At 38.8% G+C, this 18,989-nt stretch overlaps 1 protein-coding gene across 1 annotated transcript in view; it reads left to right on the forward strand.

Annotated features, from left to right (window-relative positions):
• LOC144633879 (uncharacterized) overlaps positions 1–18,989 on the forward strand; it is a 37,971-nt gene that overhangs the window by 10,656 nt on the left and 8,326 nt on the right. Inside the window, 27 exon segments of the mRNA XM_078492785.1 lie at positions 1,335–1,366; positions 1,619–1,711; positions 1,973–2,036; positions 2,276–2,374; positions 3,420–3,520; positions 3,653–3,695; positions 4,159–4,254; positions 5,602–5,720; positions 5,825–5,977; positions 6,670–6,756; positions 7,686–7,769; positions 8,862–9,026; positions 10,039–10,156; positions 10,757–10,851; positions 11,000–11,083; positions 11,363–11,484; positions 11,968–12,037; positions 12,143–12,765; positions 13,339–13,453; positions 14,594–14,749; positions 15,129–15,215; positions 15,506–15,567; positions 15,969–16,113; positions 16,630–16,842; positions 17,230–17,541; positions 18,012–18,164; positions 18,341–18,508. Of these exon segments, the coding sequence (XP_078348911.1) occupies positions 1,335–1,366; positions 1,619–1,711; positions 1,973–2,036; positions 2,276–2,374; positions 3,420–3,520; positions 3,653–3,695; positions 4,159–4,254; positions 5,602–5,720; positions 5,825–5,977; positions 6,670–6,756; positions 7,686–7,769; positions 8,862–9,026; positions 10,039–10,156; positions 10,757–10,851; positions 11,000–11,083; positions 11,363–11,484; positions 11,968–12,037; positions 12,143–12,765; positions 13,339–13,453; positions 14,594–14,749; positions 15,129–15,215; positions 15,506–15,567; positions 15,969–16,113; positions 16,630–16,842; positions 17,230–17,541; positions 18,012–18,164; positions 18,341–18,508 (3,659 nt within the window).

Below are 18,989 nucleotides of genomic sequence, written 5' to 3' on the forward strand. Positions count from 1 at the left end.
TTTGCCCCATCTTTGACAAGTCAGTCTCGATCAGTTGTCGAGACGAAGCCTGTGGTTTCTGCTTCCATGCCAAGAAAATTTAATGAAAACAGTTAGCTCCAGTTGTTCGATAGTTGTTACAATCATTTTTTTCTTAGAAACGAATACGAGGACTCGACTATTTCCACCGAGAAAAAGTTACTACTCAAATCTATACCACTAGACACTAATCGCATTGTTTCCTTTTGTTAACTTTTCACTAATAAGCATTAATTGTAAGATGTCTCACGGCTATAAAAGCACTAGAGTAAACATCCAAGAAAATGTCACATATTCATGCCAAAGACGGACGGTTAATAAAAAGTTTCCATGCAGCCGCAAAAAAAAGATGACATTTGCAAAATCAAATTCAAAGCAGGACTAGCCAAAAGCGGGGGCAATGTTAGTGAGAACTACTCCTAGTTAGGTTTTTAATTAACTTGTTGTAAGGCGCATTTGATCATATCAGGGCGTCAAATTGCGCCTAATACAGGCGCCAATGCGACTAAATTTTTCACTTTGGCGACCAAATCCTGAAAGTTGGTCGCCAAATTGCCGACTAGAATTCGCACAATCGACCTCAAATCGCATCGGATCGCTTAATTCATCAAAAGCTGCATAACTCGTAAAAAATCGCACAGGGTGAGCAAAGTACACAATAACTTCTTGCTTCGTGTAAAGATCTTACATCTCAGCTAAATATATTAGTTTTGAAGGTTATTTACCTGTCCAAAACTGTAAGAAAACCTCTGATATGGTTTGCAATCGAGCGTTGTTATTTTAGGCAGGCAACTTCCTTTTTCAGTTTCGAGTTAGCCACACAAACAGCCACACAATAAATTTGCTTTCTATCTTTGCTCTTTGTATTGTATTGAAGTTTACAAGGCAAAATGGTTCAACTCGAAATGTTTAAATCCATAGATGAAGTCAAAAACATCTCCAAATGACTGTCAACATCGTGTAGTCTTCGATGCCTACGTGCGCCTATTTTGATACGGTCAGCGGTAGTACTTCATTTAATGTCACCAAAAGTCTTCCAAGTTCTTGTGCACAAAAAGCCATTTCAAGATTGAAATAAATGCAGATGTGATGAAAATAATTTATTTGAAAGGGTCTATCTAGTAAAATGACAGAATGAAAAGTGTTTTATTTCTTTTTTTAAAAAAAATGGCGACCAAATTTTTGGAATTGGCTACCATTTTGGTATATTTAGGAGCCAAGTGGCTACTGGGAAAAAAGTTAATTTTACGCCCTGCATATCCATATGTTATTTGCTGCAAACAAGCATTAATTTATTGTTGTTATTATAATTGCAGTCAGTATCAAGGTTGGAATATCCCATGGCCAGGTAATTGTTAAAACCTTAAATGTCATTTCAAGCTCAGATCTTTTATTGACCCATTTTATTGCCTGCTGAACATTTCATAAAGGATTAGAAACTTTATTGAAGGATTATGCCTGTACATACACGTAAACTATATGTTTTTATATTGAGAAGTAAGACATTTCAGCATTCTTTAAATATACACTGTTCATTTCCATGTGTCTGTCATCGGTAATCAAAATGTTTCATAGATCGTACACTTGCTCTATCTTTTAGGTTGAGTTGGAGAGACAACTTCTGGCTGCTAACCCCATCTTAGAAGCCTTTGGAAATGCTAAGACAGTGAAGAACGACAACTCGTCACGTTTTGTAAGTTTTCTGTTTCTACTAATAATAAATATTATTAACAATTTCTAGTCTTAAAAGAGCCTTGCTACTGTTGTGATCATTTCTACCTAATCTAATTGTTATAACAATGCCCCTTTGATTTCAATTTAAACTTCATTGCTGAGATATAAGTTTTAGGAAATCTAAGTAGTGGAATTGTGACAATGAAATACTGCATTCCTGTAGTAATGTTCAGTATAGTGCAAGCTTACCCTAGGTAACGTTTTTGTTCTTGTTTTACAGGGAAAGTTTATCCGAATCAACTTTGATGCTTCAGGATTCATTGCTGGTGCCAATATTGAATCTTGTATCCTTAAGAAATTGTTTTTATGGTCTTAAATGCTTCTAAAAATAATTTGGTAACTACCAGTAGAAGTTCTGTGGGAATCAAGCACTCAGATTTTGTACTGGATTACCAGATATCACGTTTTCTAAAAATCAAGGATCAAAATATGATGTTATTTTGTTAAATTTTTTTTCACATACCAAATTTTCACTTACCTATAAATCACAAAGAAACCATTTATCCTTGACTTGTGATACTAGATCTCCTTGAAAAGTCACGTGCCGTACGACAAGCACCAAATGAAAGGTGCTTTCACATTTTCTACCAAGTTCTGAGTGGATTGGACAAGCAGACCAAAGGTAAAGAGGCTGGGTTTGAAAGTGATAAAAGTGGAGAGAAAACTAATACCCACATCAAAGCTACAATCATGGACAAAACTGTTGAGACAATTGGCTAATTTCCACTAATTTTGGGGAGCAGGGATGGCGCAGTGGTCCTTGCTCCGAGGGTTTTTCTTCGGGATCCTCCGGTTTTCCTCCATCCACAAAAAATCAACACTTCCAAATTTCGAATTTGATCAGGAATCCGAGGGCCACAGGTTTGTCAGTCGCGAGACTGTTATGTGCTACCCTCGTAAAATAAAGAAGATTTATTTATTTATTGGTATCAGCTCATTTTTTCCATCCCCCCTCCCCCATTATTAATAATGTTGTCAATGTTGTCATGTTATGAAAACAAAGCCGGGTGAATTGCAAGCCTCATAAAACAACATTGAGCAGGGGGAGAGGGGATAACATAACATTTTTACCAGCTTGCGTGCCAAGACATTCGTGTGTGAAATGCATTTGTCTCAACTAGTTTCGTCCAAGATTGTAGTTTTGTTATACTACGAATCAAAAGGGCAAACGCAAGTAATCAACTGCTTCTCTCGAAGCTACATGTAGCTATAAATATTGATAATATTATTTAAAGCACTAAATACACACAAAGAACAACACAATAACATGGGGCTTTCTTTGGGCAAAGTATATAAAAAAAAAGAAGATCAAGAACTGATTTGACTTGCTGGAGGCCTTGAGGTTTGCTTTTCATTACTTGTGGTGACACAGGGTTGTGAATTTCAAGGGGCTTGTTGCCTGCAAACTACATCGGACCTTAGAGAATGGAAGGTGTAACTATATTATCTGTTATTGCATTACATGGATAACCACTGAGTACCAGGGAGGGTGATAGAGACATGGCCTTGATAATAATGGTGATGCAATGAATGGTGATGGTGGTGGTGGTGGTGTTGATGATGATGATGATGATGATGATGATGATGATGATGATGATGATGATGATGTTGACCAGGACAATGATGATGCAAATGATGTTAAACACACCCGTTTTGTCATATTGCAGCTGACATGTTGTTCCAGGATGCAAGTTCATATAACTACTTGAGCAATGGAATGTTGCCAGTCACTGGTTGGGATGATGCCTCTGATCTTCAGGATTCTTTGGTGAGTGGTGAAGTGGAAATATAGCACTGTTAGAATTTTCTTTTATCAAACAGTAATGCACTTGTTAATGGCCACAGGTAGAATTTTGTTTAGAGTTTTGTAGTAATATTAATTTACTGTTTTGTTCTATAGAACTGCATGAGGGATATGGGAATTCCAGAAGACGACATCAATGGTAAGTCTTCTCTTTTGTCAAAACTGTGATCGAACCACAAACTACAAAGGCAGTTTTAGAGGTTGTCTATATATTGAATTGTGCCATCAGCTCTTCCTTCTTGTGTGGTATACTGAACATCCATAAATCACCGATTTTTTTAAGAGAACCCAACAAAACTGCTCATTTATTCGACCTCTCCCACCCTCCCTACCTCCCTCCCTCCTCCCCGCCTTCTTTCTCTCTCTTCCTCCCTACCCAACTTCTTTCCCAACCTCCCTCTCTCCCTCTCTACCCTTCTTTCCCTCCCCCATACTCCCTTACTACTTGCTCCCACCCTTCTTTCTCCCCATCCTTCCAACCCTCTCATCTGACTCTTTCCCTTCAGTATCTACCAGTTTATACTACATTCATGAGCTCAACATATGATATCTTTGTTATAATCTTTCTTTCTTAGTGAATTCATTTTTTTTTGTTTCCTTAGCCCTTTTCAAGGTAGTGTCTGCTGTTCTTCAGTTTGGCAACATGGCCTTCAAGCAAGAGAGAAGCTCAGAACAAGCTATCATGCCTAGCAATGAAGGTGAGATTTTTTTTGTTAAATCCTGTATGCAGGGCGCGACAAAAGTGCTGTCCGATAGCCTGGGGCTAGTGGAATTATCTGTCGGGCTAGCGTATTCTGATCACGGGTTGCCCGACGGGCAAGCAACACACGGGCAAGAAACATTGGGTTTTTTTTATGACAACCTTCAGAAATAAATGTGCATCAGACAAATTAGACTAGAGGGAAAATTTGGGGCTCAAAAATGTGACTCACTGCATCCTTGGAGACAAAACTCCTGGTTTTATAGTTGCCAACTTGAACGTGGCGACTATATTTCTCTCTGTTAAGATGAGTAACGGCCATTTTCTGAGGAATTGTGTCTTTCCAGAAAATTATATTGGAAGATCTTTGCTTCTAAAGCATTCACAATAAGAAAAGAAGTCATAGTTCTCCAATCCATGGTATTGCTTTGCCGTAAAGTACTCCATCACTTCGTAAAACTTGCAAAATGGCTGACCGTTTTTGAAAACGCCCCGAAATGCATTGCAGGCATTGGGTACGTCATATATGCATATAAATTATGTCCCTTGAAATGTATCCTTCAGGATCCTTCATATTTGCAGTCCTCTGTGTTTGTTTTAATTCTTGTGGAAGATTATTTTCTTTTTCTTTTTGAATATTTATGTATTTATTGTCTCCAAAGGAAGAACAATTTTAAATTTGCATATAATTAATTATGCAAATTACCTTCGGGCTAGCTTCTCAGAACTTTGGGCTAGTAAGATAAAATAACAGCTTGCTTGAAGGGCAAGCTGCCTTTTTTATTTTTGCCTCACCCTGTGTATGACATAAATGTTAGAACCACAAATAGAAGAGTGATTGACTTCTAATTTCTTGTTAACAGTAGTAATACATTGTCAAGCAGACAGGTTATATGAGATAAGGACAATAATCAGTTAGGGAATAATAAATATTGGCCGTTTTCACACTAGAGAAGGCAAATTGACTAGACGGACAAATTGTCTGAGACGGACAAATTAATTGTCTCAGTGTGAAAACGGGAGGGAAACGATTTTGGATGTTCAAATTGTCTGATTTTGTCCGTCGATTTGGCTGTCTGGGAAGATGATTTTTTGAGAACGACTTGGTCGTCTGGACGGACAAGTCGTCTAAAAGCCGTCTTGAATCCATACTAGACGAACAAATTGCCAGACGACTTGTCCGTCTGGACGATTTGTCCGTTTTCTAGTGTGAAAACGGCCATTTTCTTAATGTGTTCCCTTCAAATTCTCAGTACTAACATTAAATGAAATATACTGAGTGAAGCAACACAAATTACTATTTTTTAACTTTTCTTACACATTTTTACTTTCCTTCTGCTTACAGTTGCTCAGAAAGTTTGCCATTTGCTTGGCATTCCTGTTACTGAATTTTCTAAAGCTGTTCTAAGACCAAGAGTCAAAGTTGGCCGTGACTATGTGCAGAAAGCTCAAACAAAAGCACAGGTAAGTCTGTATACAGAGATTTATCCCAAAAGCTATCCAACACTGAATCTTTGAACTTTAGTGTGTTGTATCTCCATTTGAGCAAAACTTCTTTTGTTTCACAGGCAGAGTTTGCCGTCGAAGCCGTTTCAAAGTCTCTTTATGAGAGAATGTTTAAGTGGATTGTATCAAGAATCAACAAGTCTCTTGACAGAACAAAGCGGGAAGGTGCTTCATTTATTGGCATTCTGGATATTGCAGGATTTGAAATCTTTCAGGTAAATTCAAGATAATGACTGACACTGTAATGATAAAAGATTTGGCAGGAAATACCTTATTACAGTCAACTCTCGTTAAAGCAGACACGCTCGGGCCTCGTTTAGTGTCCGTTATAGCGAGAGTTTGTAATAGCAGGAGTCATTTCCAGTCAAACATCTTTTGCCGGGGATCTGGATTTTGTCCATAATAGTGAGTGTCCGCAATAGTGGGGGGTCCGCAAGGCGAGAGTCGACTGTATAGGAAATTAACACTTCATGAAATTAACAGAAATTTCAAAAATTTGCATTAATTTAAGTCGCGCTATTTTTTGTTAACATTAATTTCCGCGCCGTTAATTAAGTGGCACGTTAGTTTTAATGACCTTAATTTCCATTATTTTTGTCCCAATTTCTTTGGGGAAAGTACCATAAACATTGTCTCGCTTTAAGATTGAATACACCTAGTTTTGAAGTAAACTTGTCCCTGTTGTCTCAACAGGTTTTTTTCTTTTTGTACGTTGTGTTAATTTCCTTCATTTTGAAATATTACACCCTCTTTCATGTTAATTTCCTTTGTTGGGAAGTAATTTTTCCTTCAGTTCGCGTTAATTTAAGTTGCGATAAACACAATTGTTAATTTCCTATAATAAGGTATGCTTTTTATAACAGACTGTGACCTACTTCCTAAACTTCTTATGTATTGTCTGTTTCAGATGAACTCCTTTGAACAGCTCTGCATCAACTATACCAATGAAAAACTGCAACAGCTCTTCAACCACACCATGTTTATTCTGGAACAGGTACTGTGCTCATTTGCTTTCTTTTTCATCGGTGGTCACTTTTATGACACTTGTGTACTGCAGATTTGACATTGTAGCTTCACGTATGGTGTTTTTTTTTAGGTGAAGGCATACTTAATTGCTATTCTGTTAGACTCTAGATCTGACCATGTTGTGAATATTCTTGAGCAAAACTCTTTACTCTCATAGCACTTGCCCATTTCCATTGAGGTTGATTTATAGATGTAAATGGGTACTGGCAAATCATCTGGGCAATCATTCAATTTCAAGTGTTGGGTCAGAGTGCAATAACCTATGTATCATTCCATCATACAGTAGAACCTTGGTAACTTGAATTCTAAAGGGAAACGAAAAAACAGTTTGAGTTAGTGGTGTTTTGAGTTATCAGGGTCAATTAAATATTTAATTTCCCAAGTTAAATTATAATTGATAGTTTACTGATTTATCAGCACTTCATACAGTACAGTGCAAATGAAACTGTAACATGATCATAAATTCTCATGATAAGAGTGGAAAATGGCTGTCAAATACGTGTTGTGCTGGTTGCTCTAATCAATGGGCATCCGTGGTGAGTTACAAGAACCGGAATTCGAGTTTTCGAGGGGTAAATTTGACCCAAGTTTTGATCAAGGGGAACAAAATTTTGACCCAAGTTTTGATCAAGGGGAACAAAATTTAGTTCGAGTTAGCAGGGTTTTTGAGTTATCAGAGTTCGAGTTAACCAAGTAAAAATGACTGAAAAGTGGGTTAAAACCCAAAGAATTTGAAATTAGTTTAAGTTAGCTTGGTGTTTCGAGTTATCTGAGCTCAAGTTACCAGGGTTCTTCTGTCAGTAGTTTCTTCATACTGGAAAATGTAAAGATGAGACATGGCCTGCCTGAGGCACTAGGGTCAGAGCGCTGATTTTGTGTCTGCATTGTTCACAACAGGAAGAGTACAGAAAAGAGGGAATTGACTGGAAGTTCATTGACTTTGGACTTGATCTGCAACCATGCATTGATTTGCTAGAAAAGGTTTGTATTGTCCTGTTAACCTTAATTCTTCTGCTTACTCCATCACTAAGCACGGGGTCCCCTATACTTTTTATGTGAAGCATGATTGCGGCTATTCATTCAAATCGACAAATACATACAGTGGAACCCCAATATAATGATCTTCGATATAACGATACTCCCGATATAACGATGAATATGTTATGTCCCGGCAAAAGTAAAATGTATGGGTTGGAACCCCGATATAACGATTTCTCGATACAACGATATAATTTTACTGCCCCCTTGGCATATCGTTATATCGGGGTTCCACTGTATGTATATATATATTTGGAAGTTCTTGTTAAGTTTAAATTACATTTTCCATTTTTCTATTAATTTATTTAAGTTCTTATTTTTAGTGCATATGTACTTTTCAGTTTCATACTTTAAATTAACTTTAAATTTGAAACCTTGAATATTTGGCAGTTCTTTGTTTCTTCTACACCCCCATAAATATATTTTCCCTATAAGTAACACATAATTAAGTAAGGGGCATTTTGGTGTTAGAACACCAATTAGAATATCTTTTAAATTGAGATCAACTTGTTGTTTTGTCAAGGAAAGAAATGCGATTCGAATTCTTTCCAGAAAGACCTTGAGTGTGGACAGTCATAAAAAAAGATGATGCATTGTTTCTGAATCGTGTTTGCAGAAAGAACACAAATTGTCTGCAATGGAACCAATTTTACACAATTTTGAATTTGTGTAAAGTATAGAATTTAATACCTTGAATTGAACAGCCTTAACGTATGGTTCAAAAAATATTTCATGCTCGTTTTTGATTGGGTGCGTGGAAGAAAATTTAGTGGTGAACAAAAAAAAAAACAATAGAGTGTTTCCGTCTCGGAACTTTGGTCTGATAGTTGCCCCTTGGAAATTTGATGTTCTTAAAACTAGCATATTAGCCCTTGAAGCTTGCTAATATTTGTTTAAGAACATCAAATTTCCGCGGGGCAACTATTAGCCGATAGTTCTTTGACAGAGACACTCTATTGTTTAAATAGCTCTGCCTGTATCATTTGACTGTATCATTATTCATTTTAAGCAAGTTGTGTTGTGTTTGATTTGCAGCCTATGGGCTTGTTTGCTCTGCTGGATGAAGAATGCTGGTTCCCGAAAGCCACAGACAAATCATATGTAGACAAAGTCATCAAAGAGCACACTAAACATCAAAAGTTCAAGATTCCTGAGTTCCGCTCAGAAGCCAATTTCTCAGTTATCCACTATGCCGGCAAGGTAAGTTGTGTTTCTTGTATTTATGGAGAACACATGCCAATTGCCACGTTTTGTCATGTGCCATCTGGCAAATGATCAACATCCTAGGATTTAAACCTGGGTGAAGAAAACCACAATGTTGGATACTGGTAAAACCAAACCTGCATAAAAAATTCTAAGGCATAAAAGGATATGAACATTTCTGTGGAAAATACGGCATTAAATCACTGAGCAGTACGCCAATCCTGAGTTCCTTGGAACACAATATTCATTGGTCTTAATTATAAACTAATGTCGGACATATGCAGACCACTTATGATGGGAAAAAATACAGTATTCTGAGTTGGTTAGCCAAATCACAAATCACATCAGGGGAATTACCTGCTCAATCGGGCAGTCAGGTATGCTATATTTATACTTGCAATAGCTCGTCGGACGGTGCTAAATGGAGAAATACAATGGGATGGCCTTATGGTGGATTTCCACTGACGCGTAATTTTTTACGTGCGTGAAAAAATTTAGAGACAATGTATGAACGGCTTGCATGAACGTTCACGCAAGTCGTTCATACATTGTCTCTAAATTTTTTCACGCACGTAAAAAATTAAGCGTCAGTGGAAATCCGCCATTAGTCTACTCTTTATTTTGGCATGAATTTGGACTTCTTTTAAATGCCATTCATTAACTGATTTGGGTTTATGTTATATTCAACATTCGGAACAAAATAAATATTTGCATGCCTAAGCAAGAATTTATCCGGCCAGGCTTGCGGATTAAAGCAAGAGATGACGTGGCAAAGGAAATTCAGCTCACGCACACTCCGTGACTCATGCAAACACGATTTGTGTGTTTCTTAAGTGACTGCTTTCTTAAGATTTTTACTGTGCGGTGCTGTGCCTTTCTAGCCAAAGAACTGAAAGAGGTGGTCAAACATTAAACGCCCAGTTATAAACTGCTTGAAGTTTCATGTTATATCAAGGCTGCACTGTACTGCTTTCCCTGCCTTATGGTGTAATGTTTGTATTGCATACAGGTCGACTACAACACCTCTCAGTGGCTGATGAAAAACATGGACCCTCTCAATGACAACATCATTGCATTGCTACAGAATTCCTCTGACACTTTTGTTAGCCTTCTGTGGAAAGATTCAGGTTTGTGTTACCAATAACAGTTATTATTCTTTTAAAGGGGCAGTATCACAAGAACTCTTACACATTTTTGTGTTAACTATGATAGAATTATGAGGGTACACACAGTGCTATCAACAAAATAACAACAAAGAAATGCATAAATTCTCCGAAGTGTGAAAAAACAGTTGACTTAAAAAAAACATGCATTGTGGAGAGTGTTTACCATCAGATGTATTAGGTGTGGCTGCAGAAAGGCTAATTAGGTTTGACATCTGAATCAACAGGAGTATTTTTGTTGATTTGGGTCAGTCCAAATTCGAATCAAGTTCAGCTCACTGATGAAAAGTTCGGGGTCTGAACTGGGCCTAAAGTTGATATCATTGCACTGTAAAAATATTTCCTACAGTGGAGTGTTCATTGGTGACATATTTTGTATCTCTGAAGGTTTTGTCTCTGTCATGCTATATGAACTAACACATTTGCCAACATTCAGGACATCTTAACCATCAATTAGTGGACATTGTCTTTATGTATTGCTAAATTATCACTACTAAAATGGAAGGGAATGTACGAGAATCAATAAGGAGAATTTACGTTTGAGATTTGTTTTTCATTTAACAGAGAACATTGTCAGCATGAATGCAGCTCAGAGTGAGACGCCATTTGGAAGCAAAGTGCGCAAGGGAATGTTCCGTACTGTCAGTCAATTGTACAAGGTTTGTGAGAAGTTAAACAAATTAAACATGCATTTAATATTATTCCCCTTTGCCAACTTTCATGAGAAAGTTTAGAAGACTTATCTCTTTTAGAAGACATACGACTTACCTCAAGTTTGTATTTTCTAACTGATATTTTTGAATTCAGGAACAACTCGCCAAACTGATGGTGGTTCTGCACAACACCAATCCTAACTTTGTCCGATGTATCATTCCAAATCACGAGAAGAAAGTAAGTAATGCTCAATATCAGGGTGCTTAAAGAACTGTCACAGACTAAAGTCAAATTTAGATGTAAGAAAATGGCCATCAAATTGAGTGAAATATAAAAATAACCAGTTACCAGTGAAGGAACATTTCAGTAACACAGCAAATACAAAAGAAGGTATGAAAGGACAAAAGTCCCTTAAACAAGTAACTAGAATTTGGCCATGTTAACACCAGACAGTGGATATTACTATAGCATTGATAATACACTCCTGTCAATGACAATATTTCTTTTCTTCACTAGGCTGGCAAGATCGCTGCTCAACTTGTGCTGGATCAGTTGAGGTGTAACGGTGTACTGGAAGGAATCAGAATCTGCCGCCAGGGCTTCCCTAACAGGATGCTTTTCCAGGAATTCAAGCAAAGGTATGTAACCCTTGACATATTTGAATTTTCACTCTCTCTTTTCAAAACATCTCATGAAAAAGAATGGATGTCTCGTCTAGTTCTTATTTTTATTCCCCACAAGGGAGGGGTCTTAGTTTCAACCGAGAAATTCCATACCGATGACGTACGGTAGCTCTACGGAGATGTGTGTAGTGTTTCTGATTGGTTGTTACCAAGCTATGATTTTACAGAGACACAAGTTTGTTCTCTACGGTTTGTGTGCCATCATTAGTAAGTTTTTTTTGGCGTGAAACTTAAACACTTCTTTTAATGGAATTGTAAATGGAAATGTAATGGGGACATCTAAAATCCGAGGCTATCAAATAAGTGTTTATTACGGCATGCATCGTGGAGAAACTGGTTTCTTTGAGTCAGTTTTTACCCTATCTTTAGGCTGCTTTGTCTTTTTTCCACGGTTTGCTTTAACTTGACTGACAATTTATGTGTAATTTTTCTTCTAAGATATGAGCTGCTGACACCCAGTGCCATCCCCAAAGGCTTCATGGACGGACGAAAGGCCTGCCAGAAAATGGTGCGTTTGATTGTTCCGTTTCTTCTCTTGATCAACCCGAGCTAAGTTTTTGACATGGATTTTATTTATTTATTTTGTTAGTAACACATGTGCTTTCTTTGTTAGCTGGAGATTCTAGAATTGGATACAAATTCTTATCGCATTGGTCAGTCCAAGATCTTCTTCAGGGCAGGTGTGCTGGCTCACTTGGAAGAAGAACGCGACCTGAAACTGACAGAGATAATCACCATCTTCCAAGCTTACTGCCGTGGAAACATTGCAAGGAAGCACTACAACAAGAGAGTTCAACAACTCAGTGCCATTCGCGTCATCCAGAGGAATTGCCTGAGCTACCTTAAACTGCGTAACTGGCAGTGGTGGCGCCTGTTCACCAAGGTCAAACCGCTGCTCAATGTGACAAGGACAGACGAAGCCTTGCGCGAGGCATTGGATTTGAAGCGGGCCAACGAAGAGAAGCTTGACAAGACCGAGGCAGCGTATAATGAGCTCGATAAGAACTTCCGGCAGGTTTCTGAGGAGAAGGTCATTCTACAGGAACAACTTGATCGAGAACGCGACGCTTTCACAGAAGCTGATGACATGCGGCAAAGACTGCAAACCCGAAAACAGGAGCTTGAGGATTTGCTGAACGATCAGATGGAACGATTTGATGAAGAGGAAGAGAAGGTTATAGGTCTAACAGAAGAGAAGAAGAAACTGTTGAAGGATATACAAGATTTGGAGGACAGGTAAGTCTGTTTGTAACGTTTTGTTTGCATATTAGTGGCTTTTCGTTCTACCATTATGGACAAAACTGTTGAAACACTCAGCAAATGTCCTCTAATTTAGGTAACATAATTCAGTTTTTTCAACCCCCCTCCCCCATTTCAATGTTGTTAGTGCTAAAGTGTTTTTTTAAAACAAAGCCTGTCGAATCGCAAACCCCAAGAAACAACATTGAGTAGTGGGAGAGGGAAAAAAATATTTTTACCTGCTTGCAGGTCAGGACATTTGTGAAAAATGTATAAAATACGTTTGTTTTAACTGGTTTTGCCTAAAATTGTAGGCAAATTAAAAAGCCTTCAATTAATTTTGGTTTCGACATTTTTTTGACGTCCTGGGAAGATGGCTAACTGTTGTTTGGTTTGGGTGGGTGGTTCTAGAGCGAAATTTAATACAAGCAAGCTTTTAAAATGTTATTTTCTTCGGACCCTGAAGGTTTTATAGAACTACTTGCAAACTTTAAGGAGTCAAAACCGCTTTGCGCAGAGTTTGCTGTTTGCTATGAGTGTTGGTTTTCTTATTTGTTTGTTCGTTTACAGCTTGGAAGAAGAGGAAGCAGCCCGACAGAAACTTCAACTTGAAAAAGTAACGGTAGAGGCCAAGATAAAGAAACAGGAAGAGGACTTGACGCTAATGGAGGACTCCAATTCCAAGGTAGGTTTTATGTCAAGTGGCCCCACAGTGGTTGTGACGTTCGAGAATTACAGTCTACTCTCTCTTAGAGCAGTTTTCAATTGAGTGTCGTAAAACCAAAACCAAAGTAATTACTCTGATGTCCAATCACAAAGTACACAGACAATCCAGTGAACCGATCAAAACTCGAAGCAAATACATGTAGCTGACGCGAAGCGCGGGAAAACGTGCGCGCGCGAGTCATGATTGGTTTTGGTTTTAGTTCTAATTGGCTAAGAAAGTGGCGCGAGATTTTTTAACCAACCACTAAGCGCAGAAATGCAAAACCAAAGCAAACGCAAACTACTTTCGACACTCAAGTGAAAACCGCTCTAACGGCACCTCTATAAGACAGACGCCTGTTGTTGGTCCCGTCGATGCCGTTTTTCGGTCATTCTACTGTAACTAAACTTCTTATAAGACGGACACCTGGTGTTCGTCCCGTCTCCGCCGTTTTTCAGTCATTTAACTTTAATTAAACTCCCTATAAGACAGACACCTATTTAAGACGGGGGGTTGGAGCCAGTCCCGACGGTGTCCGTTTTAGAGAGTTGACTGTACTCGAAAGTTTCTGAACATCAACTTGTTATTTTTTTCGGGGTGGCAACCTTCAGAAATCTACAGAATATTAATCGGGCAAAAGGAAAAAAAATGTCACTGCACAATTATCCATCCACCAACAGAGTTGACTTTTGCACTTTTGAGGAAGCACTGGCTATTTTGCCGAACCAGAGTAGTTTTGCATCTTGTTAGTTTTGCATCTTTCATCAGAAGTCTTAATCTTTTATCGTTAATTGCGATAATTGCCACAAGGGGAATGAAGGTCAATGGCTAACTACAATCCCTGGCAAAAGTCTTGGAAAGTTTTGCACTTTTTTCTTCTCCTCCCCTCCCCTTGAGCGAAAAGCGACCTCTCTCACACAAAATTGTTAAGTGAGAAACCAACATTGATAGGGGGTGAGGGGATCCTATAGCAGTACAGGAATGGGGATTGCTTAATTGAATTCGAAACTCTCTGTAAGCTGGCATGTTCAGTTTTACAACCTTCCCTACTATTTTTGTCTGGGATTGTAGGTGCTTTTTTGAATATCTTACTGATGTAGTATAATTCAATTTTAACAGTTGACAAAGGAGAAGAAATCCTTGGAGGAGAAGCTGACGGAGGCAACCCAGTCTCTTGCTGACGAGGAGGAGAAAGCAAAAAGCTTGGCCAAACAGAAAGCTAAGCATGAAGCTCTCATTGCAGATCTTGAAGAACGACTTAGAAACTCAGAGAAGGTAAGCCGTGTTTCGCTCAAAGAACACGCGCTAATATATAAATTGTTTTGCAGTGTAGAAGTAAACCGAACTCTTTGTTTTGTGATTATTTTAGCTACAACCATAGACAGAAGTAGTTGGAACGCTTACGCTAAAAAGATAAAAAAAAATACTTGCCGCTTAAACGTTCTCAAGGACACATGCAGACATTTTACGAGGCCCCCCTCCCCCTTTCAATGTTGATCCCATTGTGGCTAAGGATTGTCTGCAATATGTTCGGGAGCTCGACATTGAGAAGAGGAGGGGGGAGACAAGGAATTATTTTGGTAATCGTGCCAACACTTTTGACGATGGTTGTAGATGTATTAACGGCAATTTGACTGTTTGAATTTTATGTTAGGCCTGCCAAGAGCTGGAAAAAATCCGCCGCAAATTGGAGGCTGAGCTAGCTGAAGTCCATCACCAGCTTGAAGAAGCCAAGCAAACGGTAAGGAAATTTTACGTCATCTTTCCAATGGACAAAATTACTTAAAAATTTTTTTTACAAAACCTCAAAATGATAGTAATAATAAACTGAAAATTAACAGGGATGGTTATGACTGAGGATTACAAAGGAAAAACTTAAAAAAGTTGGCCAATTATTACCGCGATGGAGCTCCTTGCATTAATTTTTAACCTTTTTTAAGTAGTTACGTTGATTGCAAAAATTCTAAACATTGGATTCATTTGGTTTTTTTCGTTGCCTGTTACTGAGTTATTATTTTTTTCACATTTTAGATTCAGGATCTGGAAGCGACTATTCACAAGAAGGACATGGAGTTGAACGACTTGAATGCCAGGTAGGAGCACTTGTACAAGATATTAGAGTGCTTCTCAATTAAGTGTCGAAAGTTATCCATAATTGCTTTGGTACTGCTTTACTATGTTTTGTGATTGGTTTTCAAAACTCGCGCTACTTTCGCAACCCATCAGAAGTAAACTAAAACCAAAACCGAACGTGACTCGCTCACGCACGTTTTCCCGCGCTTTGCGTCAGTTACATGTGTGTGCTTCGAGTTTTGATTGGTTCACTGGATTGTCCGTGTCTTTCGTGACTGGCCAGAGTGATTACTTTGGTTTTGGTTTTACGTCACTCAAATAAAAACTGCTCTAAAGTATTATCGTAATGATCACAAGATGTAACACATCTTTTGTCGCCACGCCTCTGACATTTTGTGTTGCTTTTCACTCTCGCGTGCAGAGTTGACGAGGAGTCGTCAAAGAGAAGCGAACTCGAAAAGGTGAAACGAGAAATGGATAACCAGATAGAGGAATTGAGGGAAGACTTGGAAGCAGAGAAAAGCGCCAGAACCAAAGCTGAGAAACAACGAAGGGAACTGGGGGAGGTAATGTAACCTGCAAGTGGCAGTCTTTCTATTTCTGCTAATCAGTCAAATACACTTTACTTGTGGTATGCCGGCGCAGCTGTAGCCTCCTACGAATGCGTTCTTTTGGCTCGTCACGCAATCTTTCCTTCGCAACGAACCAAGGAAAGATTGCGTGACGAAACAACGAAAGATTGCGTGACGAGCCAATGAACGTCTGGGTAGGAGGCTAGGGCAGCTGGCGAGACTATCGAAAGTTCTTATCTGTAAAATCTAAATCTGGTGGTGTAGTACTCAATAATTATTCCGAAATTTTCTATGTAGCGGTTTACTCGCACCAAGCTGGTTTGAACGGATCTTTCAGTTTTCGTTTTCTGCAATATTTTTGGATTAACGATTACATGCAAAAAAGTAGTCTCCGTTGCAACCGTTATCTGGGATGTCACGCAACGTTTGGAGCGTTGCGTGACATCCCAAACAACGGCTGCGAAGGAGACTAGCAAAGAAGCAGATTTATGTTTTCTCTGTTCCCTTTAGGAACTGGAGTCGCTGAAGTCAGAACTTGAAGAATCAATTGACACAACAGTTGCGGCTCAGGACATGAGACAGAAGAGAGAATCTGAGCTTGTAGCCCTGAAAAAGAGCGTTGAAGAGAACACTTCTGCACACGAGGCTGCCATGGGACAACTCCGACAGAAACACGCACAACTTGTGGAGGACCTGAATGTGCAACTCGAAACAACAAAGAAGGTATAAAGTGCAGATTTTATCTTTAGAAACTCGGATCTGTGTTTAGCTCGCTTATGAAAAGCCTGGGACTAGAACAGTTTGGTTCCCATGATCTTCTTTCAACTCAGTTTTTTTTGTCGTAAAAGAAAAATCTTGTAAAAACGAGGTTAAGATGATGGTGCTTTTTTTTTTGGGGGGGGGGGGGGAGTGCGGAGTGTTGGTAGGTGTCAGAGAATATCCCGACGTCAGAATCTCTTAAGTCATCTGTAAAACAGTTTCTCGAGAAACAAGTTCTGCGATTATTCTAGCAGCTTTTTTATTATCTTTGTTCATTACTCCCTGTAGCATATAAACCTAGCATCTTTTGGGTCTGCATTAAGTTGCTTTTTCACTTCTTCCTCCTCTTAGGGAAAAGCCCAACTCGAAAAAGCTAAAGCTCATTTAGAAGAGAATAACGTCCAGCTGAAATCCGAAGTGGAAGAATTAAACAGTCGCAAGACGGAGGCGGAACGTAAAGTAAAGGTGTTGGAGAATCAAGTATCCGAAGCGAATGCCCGGCTCACAGACGATGAAAACCATGTCACGGAACTACAGAATGTCAAGGTCAAACTGCAGAAGGAGTTGGACGCCGCTAATAGTCAACTGGAGGAACTCGATTCCAAGTGTTCAACTGCAGAAAGAGCGAGGGCTATGCTGGAATCACAGCTGGCAGAAACACAGGTAGAATTGTGAAGATTTCTAAGTATAATGTTACCAGTGCAATGCGAGATTTCCTACAAATTAAAAGCGGTTATTACATGCGCCAAAATGTGGTGTTGTGATGTTTGGAACAAGATGCGACAGGATACGGTACGCTTTTGTCTGGCTTTTGCCAAGCTCTTTGATTGGTTAAAAAAGAACATGTGCAACACGTTCAACTAATCAGAGGAAACGTGCTATTTTATCAACCAATCAGCAGCAAGACTCGTGACGTGGCTTACGCGATTTCCCCGCGCTTGGGTGGCGTGTTGTGATTGTTTCATTGATTTCTTTCAGTGAGATTGGTTTTATAACAGTCATTGTATGAATCGCCCTAAATAGCCTTTGAATTTGTCAAAACAAAATGAAACAAAATGAAGAAAATAAACGCTTTCTGCCTTGCAATGCAACTGGTTCTAATGCTCTTGTGGTAAATGTTTCTTGTTTGTCAGGAATCTCTATCAGATGAAACCCGTCAGAAGCTGGCGCTCAGCAACAAACTCAAAGAGTCCGAGACGGAAATAAGTCGCCTGCAAGATCAACTTGATGATGAGGAGGATGCGAAGATAGCGCTTCAGAAGAACCTCTCACAAGTCCAGGCACAGGTCGGTGAACAGACAAATTCTCATTACTGTTAACTCTACAGTACTACACTAATATCTAAGGAGAGTTTGTAGACCTGATCAAAAGCTTTATAACCGAACAAGAAATATTGTAGAAATTACTATGTAATGCAGAGTAAGACGCTAAAAAGGCTAATTCACCTGTTATTTTTCTTTAGATGGGCGAGCTCAAGAAATTGGCCGACGATCGCTCCGCTCTTCTTGAAGAAGCTGAACAGAGCAAGAAGAAATTGTCACGAGACATCGAAACTTTGCAAGGAAGGGTGGATGAGCTGACTGCTAATAACAGCAAGCTGGAGAAGACCAGGAAAAGACTGCAAGACGAGGTACGTTCATGTTTTTGCGCGTGTAAAAACTTATTGACTCTTTGTTTGTTTTGCTTTTAAAGGAACTGTGTCACGGTTTTTTTATTTAGTCAAATTTAGGCACAGTAAATGGCCACCAAATTCGATGAAATATAAAATAACCGCTTAAAACAGTGAAGGAACATTTCAATAACACAGCAAATACAAAAGAAGCTACGGATGGCCAAAATTGAAGAAGTTTAAAACGGATTGCGATATGGGTTTTTGAAATACTGTTAGGCTGAACAGTTTTCAAAGTTAATTTCGGTTGCTTGTAACTTTAAATTATAACGTCTGGGAGGCACTCTTGGTTGTAATGAAGCTACGGTTTTGTCATTTAGATCCATAGAAGTAATTTCTTTGCAAACATTAAGGTACCCGCCCAGGGAAATTGCAGTTTTTTTTCCAATCTTCCTAATCATGTTCAGTACTCCATACAGAAAATCGATTTGGGACAAAATCG

Source organism: Oculina patagonica, chromosome 12, assembly GCF_052425735.1.
Source record: "Oculina patagonica isolate OP01 chromosome 12, crgOcupat, whole genome shotgun sequence".
Classification (NCBI taxonomy): Eukaryota; Metazoa; Cnidaria; class Anthozoa; order Scleractinia; family Oculinidae; genus Oculina; species Oculina patagonica.